Here is a 13,968-nt window from a genome sequence, read left to right as displayed (position 1 = left end):
AAAAAAAAAAAAAAAAAAAAAAAAAAAAAAACCTAAAATTTACAAACCATTTTTCTTGTTATTGTTGTTGTTTGTTTTTGTTTTTTGAGACGGAGTTTTCACTCTCATTGCCCAGGCTAGAGTGCAATGGCGCGATCTCGGCTCACTGCAACCTCGGCTTCCTGGGTTTAAGCAATTCTCCAGGCTCAACCTCCTGAGTAGCTGGGATTACAGGTGCCCACCACCATGCCTGGCTAATTTTTGTATTTTTAGTAGAGATGGGATTTCACCATGTTTGCCAGGCTGGTCTCGAACTCCTGACCTCAGGTGATCCACCCACCTCTGCCTCCCAAAGTGCTGGGATTACAGGCTTGAGCCACTGCGCCCAGCCCTTGTTGTTGTTATTAATCATTATCAATCATTAACTTTACAAATATGAAAGAAAGAGGGGCCATGTTCTACAAGGGACATTGTTTTCCTGGCACACAGTAGACAATTCAGGAAATGTTGGCAGAAGGAATGGGTAAAATTAAGATAATAAAATGGAAGTGAGGGGAAAGCAGGTAATTGTAGAGAAAAAGACTCTTCATGGAAGAAACAAAGTAAAAGAAATGTATAAACCAGACTAAGAGGGGAATAAAAGCAAGCAAGAAGAAGAAATATAAGAACACCAATAAAGGAAAGACAGGGACTGAGGCAGGTGGTTAAGGGAACTGCCAAAAAAAAAAAAAAAGGTGAAAGTCAATTAATCCATTCAAAGAAAAATGGCACTTCCAACCTAAAACATGAAGATGTAGAACCCTGTCATCAATTGCTGAGAAAAGAGAGACACTTGAGTAGGGAGGAGATTGAGAAAGGGGAGAAGGAAGGAGTGAGAGCCCTAAAAAATAATGTTTCTAGCTACCCTTTATAGCTGTCTCTGCAGGGAAGACTGGAGAAAGTAGAGGGGGAAATGAGTGCAGGAAAAAACTGCCTCTGCAGAGCAGGTAAGAGGAGGTTGTTCAGATTTATGGATTTTATTAAGCCAGTTTTCTGTATCACTCTGCTATAAAGGAAAATAGCTGCTGCAGGGCTGTCTCTCCTCCTTCAGGTGAGGAACAAAGGGTGGGTGGAGTCAGGGACAGAGTCTGGTCTGCGAGATCATGGTGTGTCTGCAGCTCCCAGGCACTGCAGGTGTTTCTGTGTAATGTGCCACATCATGTTTATATCACGAATGGGAATTGAAAATCAGTCTGTGTGGCAGAGATGAGCCCACATCTGTTATCCTCACCAACAATAAATAAATAAATAGCCCAGACAAACGGATGCCAGTCTATCTACAGCAACATTTTAAAGCATGTGCTTTATGACAAAACTGGACCCAGGGTCTGAGACTGCAGGCTGCCGTGAGCACTGTAGCTATCCTGAACGTTGATGCTACATATTGCTAAGGGGAACATAATTTATAGCACAAACCCTACAGCCTCCACTAAGGTTGAGTTTTCCTCTCATTTCCTTGCCTTTTTATTGGCTTCACTGCATGGTTGCCAATAGCAACATCCACTGGTAGCAAGGGGAGTTCAACACCATTGCAATCTGCCATGCAGTGGAGCCCTGACAATGTCAACCATCAATCCAGTAGCTGTTTGTAATTGCCTCCATCTATTTCTCCTGTCTTGAGGTATCTTTCCTATTGTGGGTCAAGATTCAGAAACTGCTGACTAATGCCATGGGTCTGCATCTCCATGACCATGAAGCAGTGGAAAGGAAGGTAGCAGCTTCCTGGTGCCAACAACCCCAGAGGTTAGAGGTTGAACTCTTGCGGGTTTCAGGCGTTTTTAATCCCTTTTCTAAATAATTTATAATTTTGCAAAAATGTGAGGCATATGCAGTTATCTATATATTCTGCTTTTCCAAAAAATAGAAAGAAAGTTTCCCAGTCCTTATTATTAATGTTTATTTCCTATTGGAGAAAGACATTTGAAATGTGAGCCTTCCTGTAAAAACTCAAACTGACCAGATTATGTTTGCTTTCTCAGGTCTCTTGGCATTAATGGTTGAAATAAATTCATCCTACTTTTTGGATGAGATGTATTTTTTTCAGACATGATATTTAGTCTTACTAGTCAGTATGTAGCTAATATGTGTGCAATCTACAATATAGTGGCAATCTTGGTGGGTAGGGACAGCTTCGCATACTGCAAAGGGCGCCATTCAGTGCATAGCAGACTGGAACTCCCTCCTAGCTTGGCCACCAGCTGAACCTGTAATCTTAGGACTCTCCAAGTCTTAGATTCTCCATCTATTAAATGAAAGTACTGACTTTTATTCAGTCCCCACACCAAAGGACCAAGATGTGTTTAGCTTTAAAGAAATTTTCCAGATAATTTTCTTTTTTATTCTTCTCAAATAAAATAGCAACAAACCTAAAGCAGTCATCTTCTTAATAAAGACATAATAAAAAGTTACATATATGAGATAGACATAAACAAAATCATACTACAGATGTGTCTTGAGCCTGTCTCTAACTATGATGAAAGATGTAGTCATCAATACAATTTTTTAAAAAATATGTCCTTCTTTTTTTGAGACAGGGTCTTGCTCCATAACCCAGGCTGGAGGGCAGTGGCACAATCACAGCCACTGCAGCCTTGACCTCTCCAACTTAAGTGATCCATCCTGCCTCAGCCTCAAGAGTAGCTGGGATCACAGGTGTGCACCACCACACCCAGCTAAATTTTGCATTGTTTGTAAAGACGATGCTGACCATGCTGGTCTCGAACTCCTGGGCTCAAGCGATCCTCCTGCCTTGGCCTACCAAAGTGTTAGGGTTAGAGATGTGAGCCACTACACCCAGCTTATATGTCCTTTTATTTCATAAAAAACAATTTTAGATTATCTGATATCATATATATCCCATAAATGGTAGTCATTAATTTAAAAGTGAATTTATAAAGTAAGTCAAGAGAAGTTAAAATTGCACATGCATTTTGTTTCTAAAAGCTGAGATGTCTGTGCATTTCCAGGTATTGTATATTTGCAAATATGTTGGGTTAGAAATCATCTTTAACATTATGTGTTAGTGTAATAACAATATTATCTAATATTAATGCTACCAGAATCCGGTTGCTTTTTCTGTGTATCAAAATTTATCATACTTTATCCACTTACACTAGGTGATTAAACAGAATCTGCCCAATTTATTCTGCAGTAAAATTATTTTTAAATCTATTTTTACTGCTGACTCTTAGAAACTGCAGAAAGACAAATACCAGTTTCATCTCCAGTAATAGTGTGAAACAATTTCCTTCCAGTGGGACAGAAATCTAGACATATTAGGGAAATATTTAAATATAAAGAAAAATGTTTTGGCTGGAAAAAAAAAAAAAAAAAAGCAAAACACACCAAAACACAAAAAGGATTCATTAAAGTAACAGAACAAAACCTAATTTGGGACCCTAAAAACTCTGGCGATGCCACTGTAATGAGGTTTCATTATCTGCTTCAGAGTAACAGTCTCTGAAACTGTTATTCTGCTATATGCTGTAAAGAACTCCCAAAACTCAAATGTATCAGGAAATGTAAAGGTTAAGTCTGACTACAAGAAGTCCAAAATTGCACCAGCTTCCTAAGTGAAGAATAATAGAATAAAACATATAGAGGGCAGAAATAAAATGAGGTGTATCTGGAGAATTTCATGATGAGCATTTAGATTTAGCAATGCCCAATGTCATGCTGACACTGTTTGTCATGAGCTTGTCTGCAACTAGTAATTTGGGGTTGTACATTTTTTTAATTTAATTTTGAATGTTCTTGCATGTTTGGTACATCTCTCTGCACTGCTAAAGATAAATGGTTTATCTGTATAATATAATTTCACCAATGTCATTTAATGTATACACTAGTACAGAAATGTGTTTTTTTATTAAGTAAATGAAGTATTTGCTGTGAAAAAATGTATTATTTGTGGCCACCATTTATATCTGTGTTCATTTTCTGTGTGTAGATGCGTGTGTATTCGAATCTCAATTTTTCTTTTACTCTAGTTTAGATGAAGACATATTTAGATGAAATTTAAAAAATAGCATTGGAAATAGGAGGCTAAGTTTTTTTGAGTCTCATTCCCTTGGGGGGAAATTGCTTTTGCCATTTTATTTTCATGTACAATAATCTAAAAAGGATCTCCTACTGACTTCCTTCCTAATTATTATTGTTTTACACGAAAGAAAGGAAATATGTTTTCAACTGAGTTGTTTGAAATCATTCCCTCTGTGTAGATTTCCCAGACTGATGTTTCATTGTAAGAATATTACATTATAGACCGCTTGGCCATTTCACAAGCAACTAATCCATAGTTTTGGAAGTCCACTTTAAGAGACCTGAATATCTTTGTTTTTAATAAAATACTTAGAGTTTAACTAAAGCTCTGGAATAATCTTTATTTCTTTTGAGAAGGGTGATTTCAGGGCTGAAAGAAGGAAGCAAGGATCCAAATACCTACAGTTTAAATGCTGACTGTTAATTTAGTCCATTAACCTTGTGTTGATCTGTGATGTTTTCATGTGTGAGATGGACACTAGGACACCCCTGTCCATATAGCTTTTTAAAGATGACATAAGGTTCTTCGTATTATCGAAGTTTTTCTGGAGGTAGGAGAGTCTGCGGCCAAATGCTGGGTTCCTGTGTCTGTTACAGATTGCTCAAATTTGCATGGGCAATTACACAGGGGGATCGCATCAATGCAGGGCCGCCAGCCACACTGACGCCATACAATTACACAACGGCTTCGGTGCTTAAACTTTAAAATTCTTACACCATTGTGCCTGTTCTATTAGAACAAACTGCAGCAAATGATCCAAAGCCAATTCAAGTGACTGGAGAGGAGGTGCCCAGGGAGGGAGAGGGAAGAGGTGCAGTGTGGCCCACTACTGGCCAGCATAAGCAATCACCATTGCTGGCTGCTGCAATCACTGGCTTCTTTGTGCTTTGCAGTCTGCAGTTTTAAAAGGGAGCCAACGATAAGGCTCACCTAATTCACAGAAGGGCTGTGAGGATTAATGAGGGAAGTTAGGCAAAGCAGGCCTGATACTCAAAGTACTGCATAAACACAGCGGCTTGGAGTAGCTCTTTGAATGGTTGATTTTTTTTTTTTAATGCTGCTGTATCCACAGTTTTGCATTCTCTATTAATCCCTTTTATACACCAAAATGCTATTGTGTTCTCCCTGGGAAGTTAATTTAGACAATAATACTGTAAACCCCAAAATACAAGCTACTTGATCAAAAGCAAGGGATATTCAAGAAGGAAATCTAATTAAAATATTAATAAAGCTGGAACTACCAGCAAAAGGAGAGTTCATAATGAGGTTAAATGTCACACCATCTGAGCACAAATGTTCTCAAATGTTGGTTTTAGCATACACTCTTTCCAAAAGTCTTAAAAGATGGAACAGATGCTCCCAAAAGTCAGTCAAGTATATTTCCAGTTTGGCACTAATTTATACTTTTCTTCTCTGTTCACGGTAGAAGACTGGAGTGGGAGAATGGGGATGCAAGAAAATTGAGTCCCCCAAACTGTCCATCCTGAAGAAAATGGTCTGAAATCAAAGGAAAAAAGAAATAACAACTGGAAAACGGATTTGCAGAAGGTCCTCTCTTATAAAGGAAGATGTTTGACCACAGCTGTGGTTGAAATACTCACAAATTACCAATGTTTACCAACACAAAGGGGCCACAGATACAGTACAAATAAGACATACCTTCCAACTAGTTTTAAAAGAGAATGCCAAATAGATTGTACACACAAATAGAATACGGGATTTGATCATGGCATATTTTGGCAGGCAGAACATAAGTATGCTAAGAACCAAGCATTATGCTTTTTCTTTCTATCTATTTTGCCTAAACGAAACTCTTCTACATGATAAACATGTCTCCCTTTGTGTAGCAAAATCCACTGAGTCCAACTCAAATTTCATCAAACTGCAATTCCTTTCTACAAGTCACCATATCACTTTATTGCAACCACCAAATGCTTTCCTATTACTTGAAATGGTATGATACACTTACTTTTTGATATATCCTCCAGGTTTTCAAGATCCTATTGCAAACAAAATGATGCTTTATGACACTTTATAATATTCCACCTTATTTCTTTCCATAATTTCTATCATTAAACAGCCTTCTCTCACCACCATCCCCAACAAAACTAATCTATTCCCCAACTGCCTATCAGAGACCAGATAAAAGTCAGTCTATCACAGCAGCAGTGATGGTCATGCCAATTTCACAGTGTGATTTGTGCACTCATTTCATTTTGAAAATGACCCTGCCCTCCATCTGTCTAAGCAGAATGTCCTGCTTTTTTCAAGCCAGGCCTCTGGAGCAGCCTCACATGAAATAAGGAGGAAGAGACACAGAACGGCCTCCCTCCTGCCCACTTCAGCCACCATGCTCACAGGTACCCATATAAAGAGGAGAACCCCAACTGAATCCTGGTAGGGATCCCAGAAATTTGGAGGAGAATATAGTCCTTTTATTTTTCATACATTTTCAAGAAGCCATTTGAAGATGATGTAAATACAACCCTGCAAAACAGAAAGACTAATGAAAGGCAATTTCCCATTCCCATGTGGTCATCTCACCTTAATTTAATAGCAAATTACCTAAGGTAACAGTACATACCTAAGAATTTTAAAATACTGAGCCCTGCGAGGCACAGTGGCTCATACCTGTAATCCCAGCACTTTGGGAGGCAAAAGTGGGAGGGTTGCTTGAGGCCAGGAGTTTGAGATGAGCCTGGGCAACATGGTGAGACCCTATGTCTATTAAAACATTTTTTAAAAAAGATTAGCCAGGCATGGCTGTGTACCTGTAGTCCCACCTACTCAGGAGGCTGAAGCAGGAGGATCACTTGCGCCTAGGAGTTCAAGGCTGCAGTGAACTATGATCATGCCAGCTATTGCAGTGAACTATTGCATGCCAGCCTGAGCAACAGAACAAACCCTGTATTAAATAAATAAATAAATAAATAAATAAATAAATAAATAAAATACTGACCCTAAATTCCCAAGGGAGAACCATCAGGCAGCCAGCTGTAAAGAAGTCGATGCACCCTTTCCCCCAATTTACTACTGAGCAGTATCCTCTACCAATGTACCTCCTTGGGCTTAAGACTCTAAAAGGGCTCACCAGAAGATCAGATTGAAAGAAGCCTCAGAATAGAGTTATAGTAATATTCTATAGTTGCTTTCTGCGGGATCTTAGGTGAGCCAAAGTCCCATTCAATCCTTCTGAAATGGATGCAGTTTCCCTTTCTTGAAATTGATGCACTGTGAAGCTCCTTGTCTAGTTCCAGCCAAGAAGACACAACTCTGCTGATTCCTAGCAAGGGAGAACACTGAGTAAGTACATAAAGTCAGCCATATGATGATATGAGCAATCACACACCTACGAAAAATCTCCTTCCAGTGATACTGGGTAAATACGAGCTACACGACTCCACTAGTCACATCTGTTCACAGCTGGAATCAAGGCCTAGAAGTTCAAAGTTTACTACCTACATAAAGTTAGTTTGTTGTTTTAATGGAGAAACAAAGACAATAATATTCCTTATACACACTTAGCACCAAACAATGGGCCCTTACAAACTCATGTACATGAGATACATGGATTGGGTTATTCATCAGTCACTATTTCCTATTGAAATTGGTTATTGGATATCATGGTTCAGCCCCTACCTACCTAGGTGTGGCCTTAAACAAACTATTAATTTAATAGTTGGATTTAATTAATAATATAATACTTCAATCTTTAAACCTTTCAAGCCCGCTGACTTCTTAATATGCAATATGCAGAATGCAGGGTGCTTATTCATATTAGAAATACTGTATGTAAACAGTCTATAATAGAGATGCTATGTGATATGGTTGATATCATATCAACCATATGATAGCTGTGAAGTTTATATATAGAAAAGATTCATGGGCAGTAATACTATTATGGATGCATACAAAGGATTTGCAGTACTTATGTAGCAAACAACACACTTTTACTTGGATTAGGTTTATATTAGGTGCTAAAGAGACCAATGGCTATCATGGGAGATGACAAAAGATACTGGTTTCTTATGGGCAGAGACAGTTGGAGGACCACAGCAATGGATACAACGAAGTGTAAACGCCAGCATATACTCAGTAGTATTTTTTGTCATGGAAAGAGACAGATACTGCAATCAAAAACAGATCCTCTCCCAGTACCAATTAAGATTCACAGCACTTTTCCTCATTAACCTCTGGAAACCACCAAAATAAGAAGGATTTCTGTTTGCTGCTCTATTCTGTTCTTACAAACTATGCCCTCGGGGTAGCATAATAAGAACCTGCTCTAATTCCAAGGGAATTCAAGGAGTTAACTCCCTTTTGCCATCCCGCTCCTTTTATTAAAAGGTCCTTTTATTGTACTAGCGAATCTCTACTTTATTAAAAGTAAGCCAAACGCCAGCATTAGTATAGACCACACCGCATACAAGGCTCAAAATCGCCAGGAACATGGGCCGGAAATCTTCCTCCGCTGCACTAGAGACCGAGGTGGCACAACAGACACAGACAGCGCCCCTCACCTTTAGGGGGACGGGAAGACGGGTGGTCGTTCGTCCCCACCGGCCGTGGGTTGGGTGGGTGCAGCAGGGACTACGCCTCCCAGCATGCAGTGCGGCCACGCCCGCGCAGCGGCGCCGTAGGAACGATGCATGCCGGGACGGGGAGATTTAGTCTCTGAACGGCCTGGAGGAGTAGTCTCTCCCCTTCTGACTGCCGCCACTCTGCAGTCCACAATCTTTGAAGATCAAACCGAACTTGAGAGACTAACGAGAATGGTCCCTTTTTAATTCCTAACAGATTCCTTCCGTGGCAGAGTAACCGGCCGTGTTCCGTTTCCGGTTGCCCTGTTGTCGTGGTAACCGCACGCATAGCAGCCGTGGCGGTTATGGCGGGCCTGAGCGGCGCGCAGATCCCCGACGGGGAGTTCACCGCGGTCGTGTACCGGCTCATCCGCGATGCCCGCTACGCCGAGGCGGTGCAGCTGCTGGGCCGAGAGCTGCAGCGGAGTCCTAGGAGCCGCGCAGGCCTGTCGCTGCTAGGCTACTGCTACTACCGCCTGCAGGAGTTCGCGCTGGCGGCCGAGTGCTATGAGCAGCTGGGCCAGCTGCACCCGGAACTGGAGCAGTACCGCCTGTACCAGGCCCAGGCCCTGTACAAGGCCTGCCTTTATCCGGAGGCCACCCGGGTCGCCTTCCTTCTCCTGGATAACCCCGCCTACCACAGCCGGGTCCTCCGCCTGCAAGCCGCCATCAAGTACAGTGAGGGCGATCTGCCAGGGTCCAGGAGCCTGGTGGAGCAGCTGCTGAGTGGGGAAGGGGGAGAAGAAAGTGGGGGCGAGAATGAGACCGATGGCCAGGTCAACCTGGGTTGTTTGCTCTACAAGGAGGGACAGTATGAAGCTGCGTGCTCCAAGTTTTCTGCGGCACTTCAGGCCTCAGGCTATCAGCCTGACCTTTCCTACAACCTGGCTTTGGCCTATTACAGCAGCCGACAGTATGCCTCAGCCCTGAAGCATATCGCTGAGATTATTGAGCGTGGCATCCGACAGCACCCTGAGCTAGGTGTGGGCATGACCACTGAGGGCTTTGATGTTCGCAGTGTTGGCAACACCTTAGTCCTGCATCAGACTGCTCTGGTGGAAGCCTTCAACCTTAAGGCAGCCATAGAATACCAACTGAGAAACTATGAGGTAGCCCAAGAAACCCTCAATGACATGCCACCCAGGGCAGAGGAAGAGTTGGACCCTGTGACCCTACACAACCAGGCACTAATGAACATGGATACGAGGCCTACAGAAGGGTTTGAAAAGCTACAGTTTTTGCTCCAACAGAATCCCTTTCCTCCAGAGACTTTTGGCAACCTGTTGCTGCTCTACTGTAAATATGAGTATTTTGACCTGGCAGCAGATGTCCTGGCAGAAAATGCCCATTTGACGTATAAGTTCCTCACACCCTATCTCTATGACTTCTTGGATGCCGTGATCACTTGCCAGACAGCTCCTGAAGAGGCTTTCATTAAGCTTGATGGGCTAGCAGGGATGTTGACTGAGCAGCTTCGGAGACTCACCAAACAAGTACAGGAAGCAAGACACGATAGAGATGATGAAGCTATCAAAAAGGCAGTGAATGAATATGATGAAACCATGGAGAAGTATATTCCTGTGTTGATGGCTCAGGCAAAGATCTACTGGAACCTTGAAAATTATCCAATGGTGGAAAAGATCTTCTGCAAATCTGTGGAATTCTGTAACGACCATGATGTGTGGAAGTTGAATGTGGCTCATGTTCTGTTCATGCAGGAAAACAAATACAAAGAAGCCATTGGTTTCTATGAACCCATAGTCAAGAAGCATTATGATAACATCCTGAATGTCAGTGCTATTGTACTGGCTAATCTCTGTGTTTCCTACATTATGACAAGTCAAAATGAAGAAGCAGAGGAGTTGATGAGGAAGATTGAAAAGGAGGAAGAGCAGCTCTCTTATGATGATCCAACTAGGAAAATGTACCATCTCTGCATTGTGAATTTGGTGATAGGAACTCTTTATTGTGCCAAAGGAAACTATGAGTTTGGTATTTCTCGAGTTATCAAAAGCTTGGAGCCTTACAATAAAAAGCTGGTAACAGATACCTGGTATTATGCCAAAAGATGCTTCCTGTCCTTGTTAGAAAACATGTCAAAACACATGATAGTCATTCATGACAGTGTTATTCAAGAATGTGTCCAGTTTCTAGGACACTGTGAACTTTATGGCACAAACATACCTGCTGTTATTGAACAACCCCTGGAAGAAGAAAGAATGCATGTTGGGAAGAATACAATCACAGATGAGTCCAGACAATTGAAAGCTTTGATTTATGAGATCATAGGATGGAATAAGTAGTTATGGCTGATAATGGCTTTTTTCAAAATGGCTTTCTTACCTATCCCACTTTTTTATCTGTACTTAGCCTTGGCATCTTTATATTTGTCTTATTTTGAATTTTATCCACTTTATAATAACAAGTTTATGTTTGAGCAACTTTTTCATTTAATCCAGAAGAGTAGGGACTATGCACTGTTAACTGCATCACTTCTGCTTTCTTCCTACTAGTGATAATCATCTGGTCTTGCCCTCAAGCAACAATTGCTAGACGACATCTTTGTATAAGAAAGAAACCCCAGATAGAGTTGATGTTTCAGCTTTGGGCTGTCAAAAGGGTATGTCATGGACCAAAGCACTGTTAGTACGGGTATGTTTGCCTTTGGTCACTGATACATAAATGACTGCTAGCCAACGGCTGGACCACTTCTCAATCAGCAAATAAAGCCATGTCTATTTTGCTATCTCAGGATAGACTGTGCTGTCTAATAAATCTAATTCTTAACTCTATTTCTCCAGTTTTTTAGTCCTTTAACTTTCTGGATTGCAACAAAGTCTAGTTTAGACCTTCTTTAAGCCCTTTTAGAAGTTCAAGTATAATGGGAATTTCTTTTCTTGGTTCTTTTCAGGTTATGAGGTTCGGTCAGTGACGTAATTTTCTTTCATGATTGATTTGTTGTTTCTTAAGTTTTATAATAAAAGTTTTTCTTTGTGTTCTATTTTTTATTTTACAGAAGTGATTTTGCCTCCTTGTGGATACGACATATATTAGGTGTGGAAGCCTATTAATATTTTCAGTTTTTAAAAAACTGAAATTTTTAATTTTTACTTTTTAATTTTTTAGGAAAAAATAAGCCCTGAACTGAGAATGAGAAGACTAAAGGTATGAGTTCCATACCTTCTAATTTTAGGCTTTCAGAAATTCCTTTATTCTTTGGGGTTTCACAATCATTTGAACTATCAGAAGCCTTTACAATTACTTTTGGCTGTAACATCTGATTTTGGATAAGCCATATAGAAAAAAGTTGCCTTTCTTTTTTTATGACCTGGATATATAAGCAAATCAGCCAGGTAATATATAATTGTATTTTATATTAATGTTTTGTAGGATTTGGCTTACAGTAAATGTTAACCGCTACAGTCAGTGATTGTTACTGTTGGATGTTATACTGACTATTAATAAGAAATTTGGATTTTTGCCTTTTTACCTGCAATTTTTGCTTACAACTCTAGCTATGAATATACATATAGAGTGGTCCCCCAGTCTCTGTTATGGTTATGCATAAATTAATACTTTTATAGCTATTTAGAAATTGTATAACTCTCTTAACTTCCTCTTTTAGTTTTTGTACTAATGTTTGTTTTTGTTGAGGAAGAGGAGATTTGCTTTTAATCCTTCCCAAAAATGATGAACGAACCTTCCATTCAGTAGTTTAATTGACAAGCTGTTATAATGTGTATTTTTTCCTCAATTATTCTTGAAATATTTAGAGCCTCTCCTGCTTCTAACGTGAAGCCCTTTAGATGCCAGTCTGCCAGAAATCTGAAAACAGGAACAGGTGAAGTGAAGACGTAATGGAGATTTAGCTAATGATATATTTCACAATCCACTTTGGATACCCTTCATGTCCAAATCTCAGTAGTTAATCAAGTGTCTGCTGCCATTAACAGAACAGAAGTAATGGATAACAGAATGGAAATAAGAGATGCCAGAATTATTTCCGTAACTAACTCAACAAATCAAATCATCAGTCCTTATATTCTTGTTTTATTTAATTCAAGGAGAAGAGGCCATGCACTTTCCAAAAGGTCAAAGCCACATAGAATAGGAAAGCAATCTCTAGTTTAAAGCTTTCTCTTGGAGTGTTTTCTCCCCCTGCCTTCAAAGGGTCTACTTGAGAGATAGTGGTGTTTACTGCTGCACAATGTATCACAAGATAAGAAATGAAAAATCTATCTTTCTTACCACTCGCTTCTCTTTCCCTTTTTAATCTTTTCCCTTTTGTCAGTTATAGGGACACTTTTCTCTGTTAGCTGGAATTTGAACCTCAACCAGGTATAAAAGATGCATAACAACCTTTTAGCAGTAACTGTCAGGTGAGTGAGCACTATGATTATCAAGGTGACTTTTGAAATCTTTTAAAAATGCATTTTTGCAAAGCGAGATAATATGTATTGATAAAAAATGACTCTCAGATTGGTAATGCCGAAAAAAATTTAAGAGGACTCACCAAAAATACTAGATCTATGTAATTTGTAGAATAGAGTGAACTTTATATATATATATATTTGTGGTAACTTTCATCTTTTAAACTTTTTGAACTCAATAGAAAAACAGACTGAAATTTTAAAGACATGCAGTATTTGTATCATTTTGAATTCCGTAACATTGGGAATTAAATATACTCAACTTTAGAGGACACTTGCCTTACTGTAATTTATAATCATTTTATATTGAAAAATAGGGCTAGACATTAGCCAGAAGGTAATTAATTTATTGGCCATAGGTATAGTGTTTAATATTCTCTTGGGGAGTGAGTCTTTACAAGGTGATTACTCTATATTTGATACCACTATTAATTGAGGTTCTTTTGGTTGTTTAATTAAATCAGCTCATTTGGATTTGGGCCAAGATTGATCCACCACATACTAAAATCCTTTCTACAAACTCATCATGTGTATTTATTAGAAAAGGAATTGCGGCCAGGCGCGGTGGCTCAAGCCTGTAATCCCAGCACTTTGGGAGGCCCAGACGGGTGGATCACGAGGTCAGGAGATCGAGACCATCCTGGCTAACACGGTGAAACCCCGTCTCTACTAAAAATACAAAAAACTAGCCGGGCAAGGTGGCGGGCGCCTGTAGTCCCAGCTACTCTGGAGGCTGAGGCAGGAGAATGGCGTGAACCCAGGAGGTGGAGCTTGCAGTGAGCTGAGATCCGGCCACTGCACTCCAGCCCAGGCGACAGAGCAAGACTCCGTCTCAAAAAAAAAAAAAAAAAGAAAAAGAAAAGGAATTGCTTCATAAGGAAAAATTATTAGAATATAGACT

General features: G+C 40.1%; 1 protein-coding gene across 1 annotated transcript; it reads left to right on the top strand.

The window, feature by feature from the left end:
* Positions 1 to 8,691: 8,691 nt before the first annotated feature.
* Positions 8,692 to 13,337, top strand: LOC111542771 (tetratricopeptide repeat protein 30A). Its single transcript, XM_026454256.2, has one exon. The coding sequence runs from the start codon at positions 8,943 to 8,945 to the stop codon at positions 10,938 to 10,940; it is 1,998 nt and encodes a 665-aa protein (XP_026310041.1). The 5' UTR covers positions 8,692 to 8,942; the 3' UTR covers positions 10,941 to 13,337.
* The last annotated feature ends 631 nt before the right edge of the window (positions 13,338 to 13,968 follow it).

Source organism: Piliocolobus tephrosceles, chromosome 11 (assembly GCF_002776525.5).
Source record: "Piliocolobus tephrosceles isolate RC106 chromosome 11, ASM277652v3, whole genome shotgun sequence".
In the NCBI taxonomy this organism is placed as follows: domain Eukaryota; kingdom Metazoa; phylum Chordata; class Mammalia; order Primates; family Cercopithecidae; genus Piliocolobus; species Piliocolobus tephrosceles.
The sequence above is the reverse complement of the archived record's forward strand: the minus strand, read 5'-3'. Positions and strand labels throughout refer to the sequence as shown.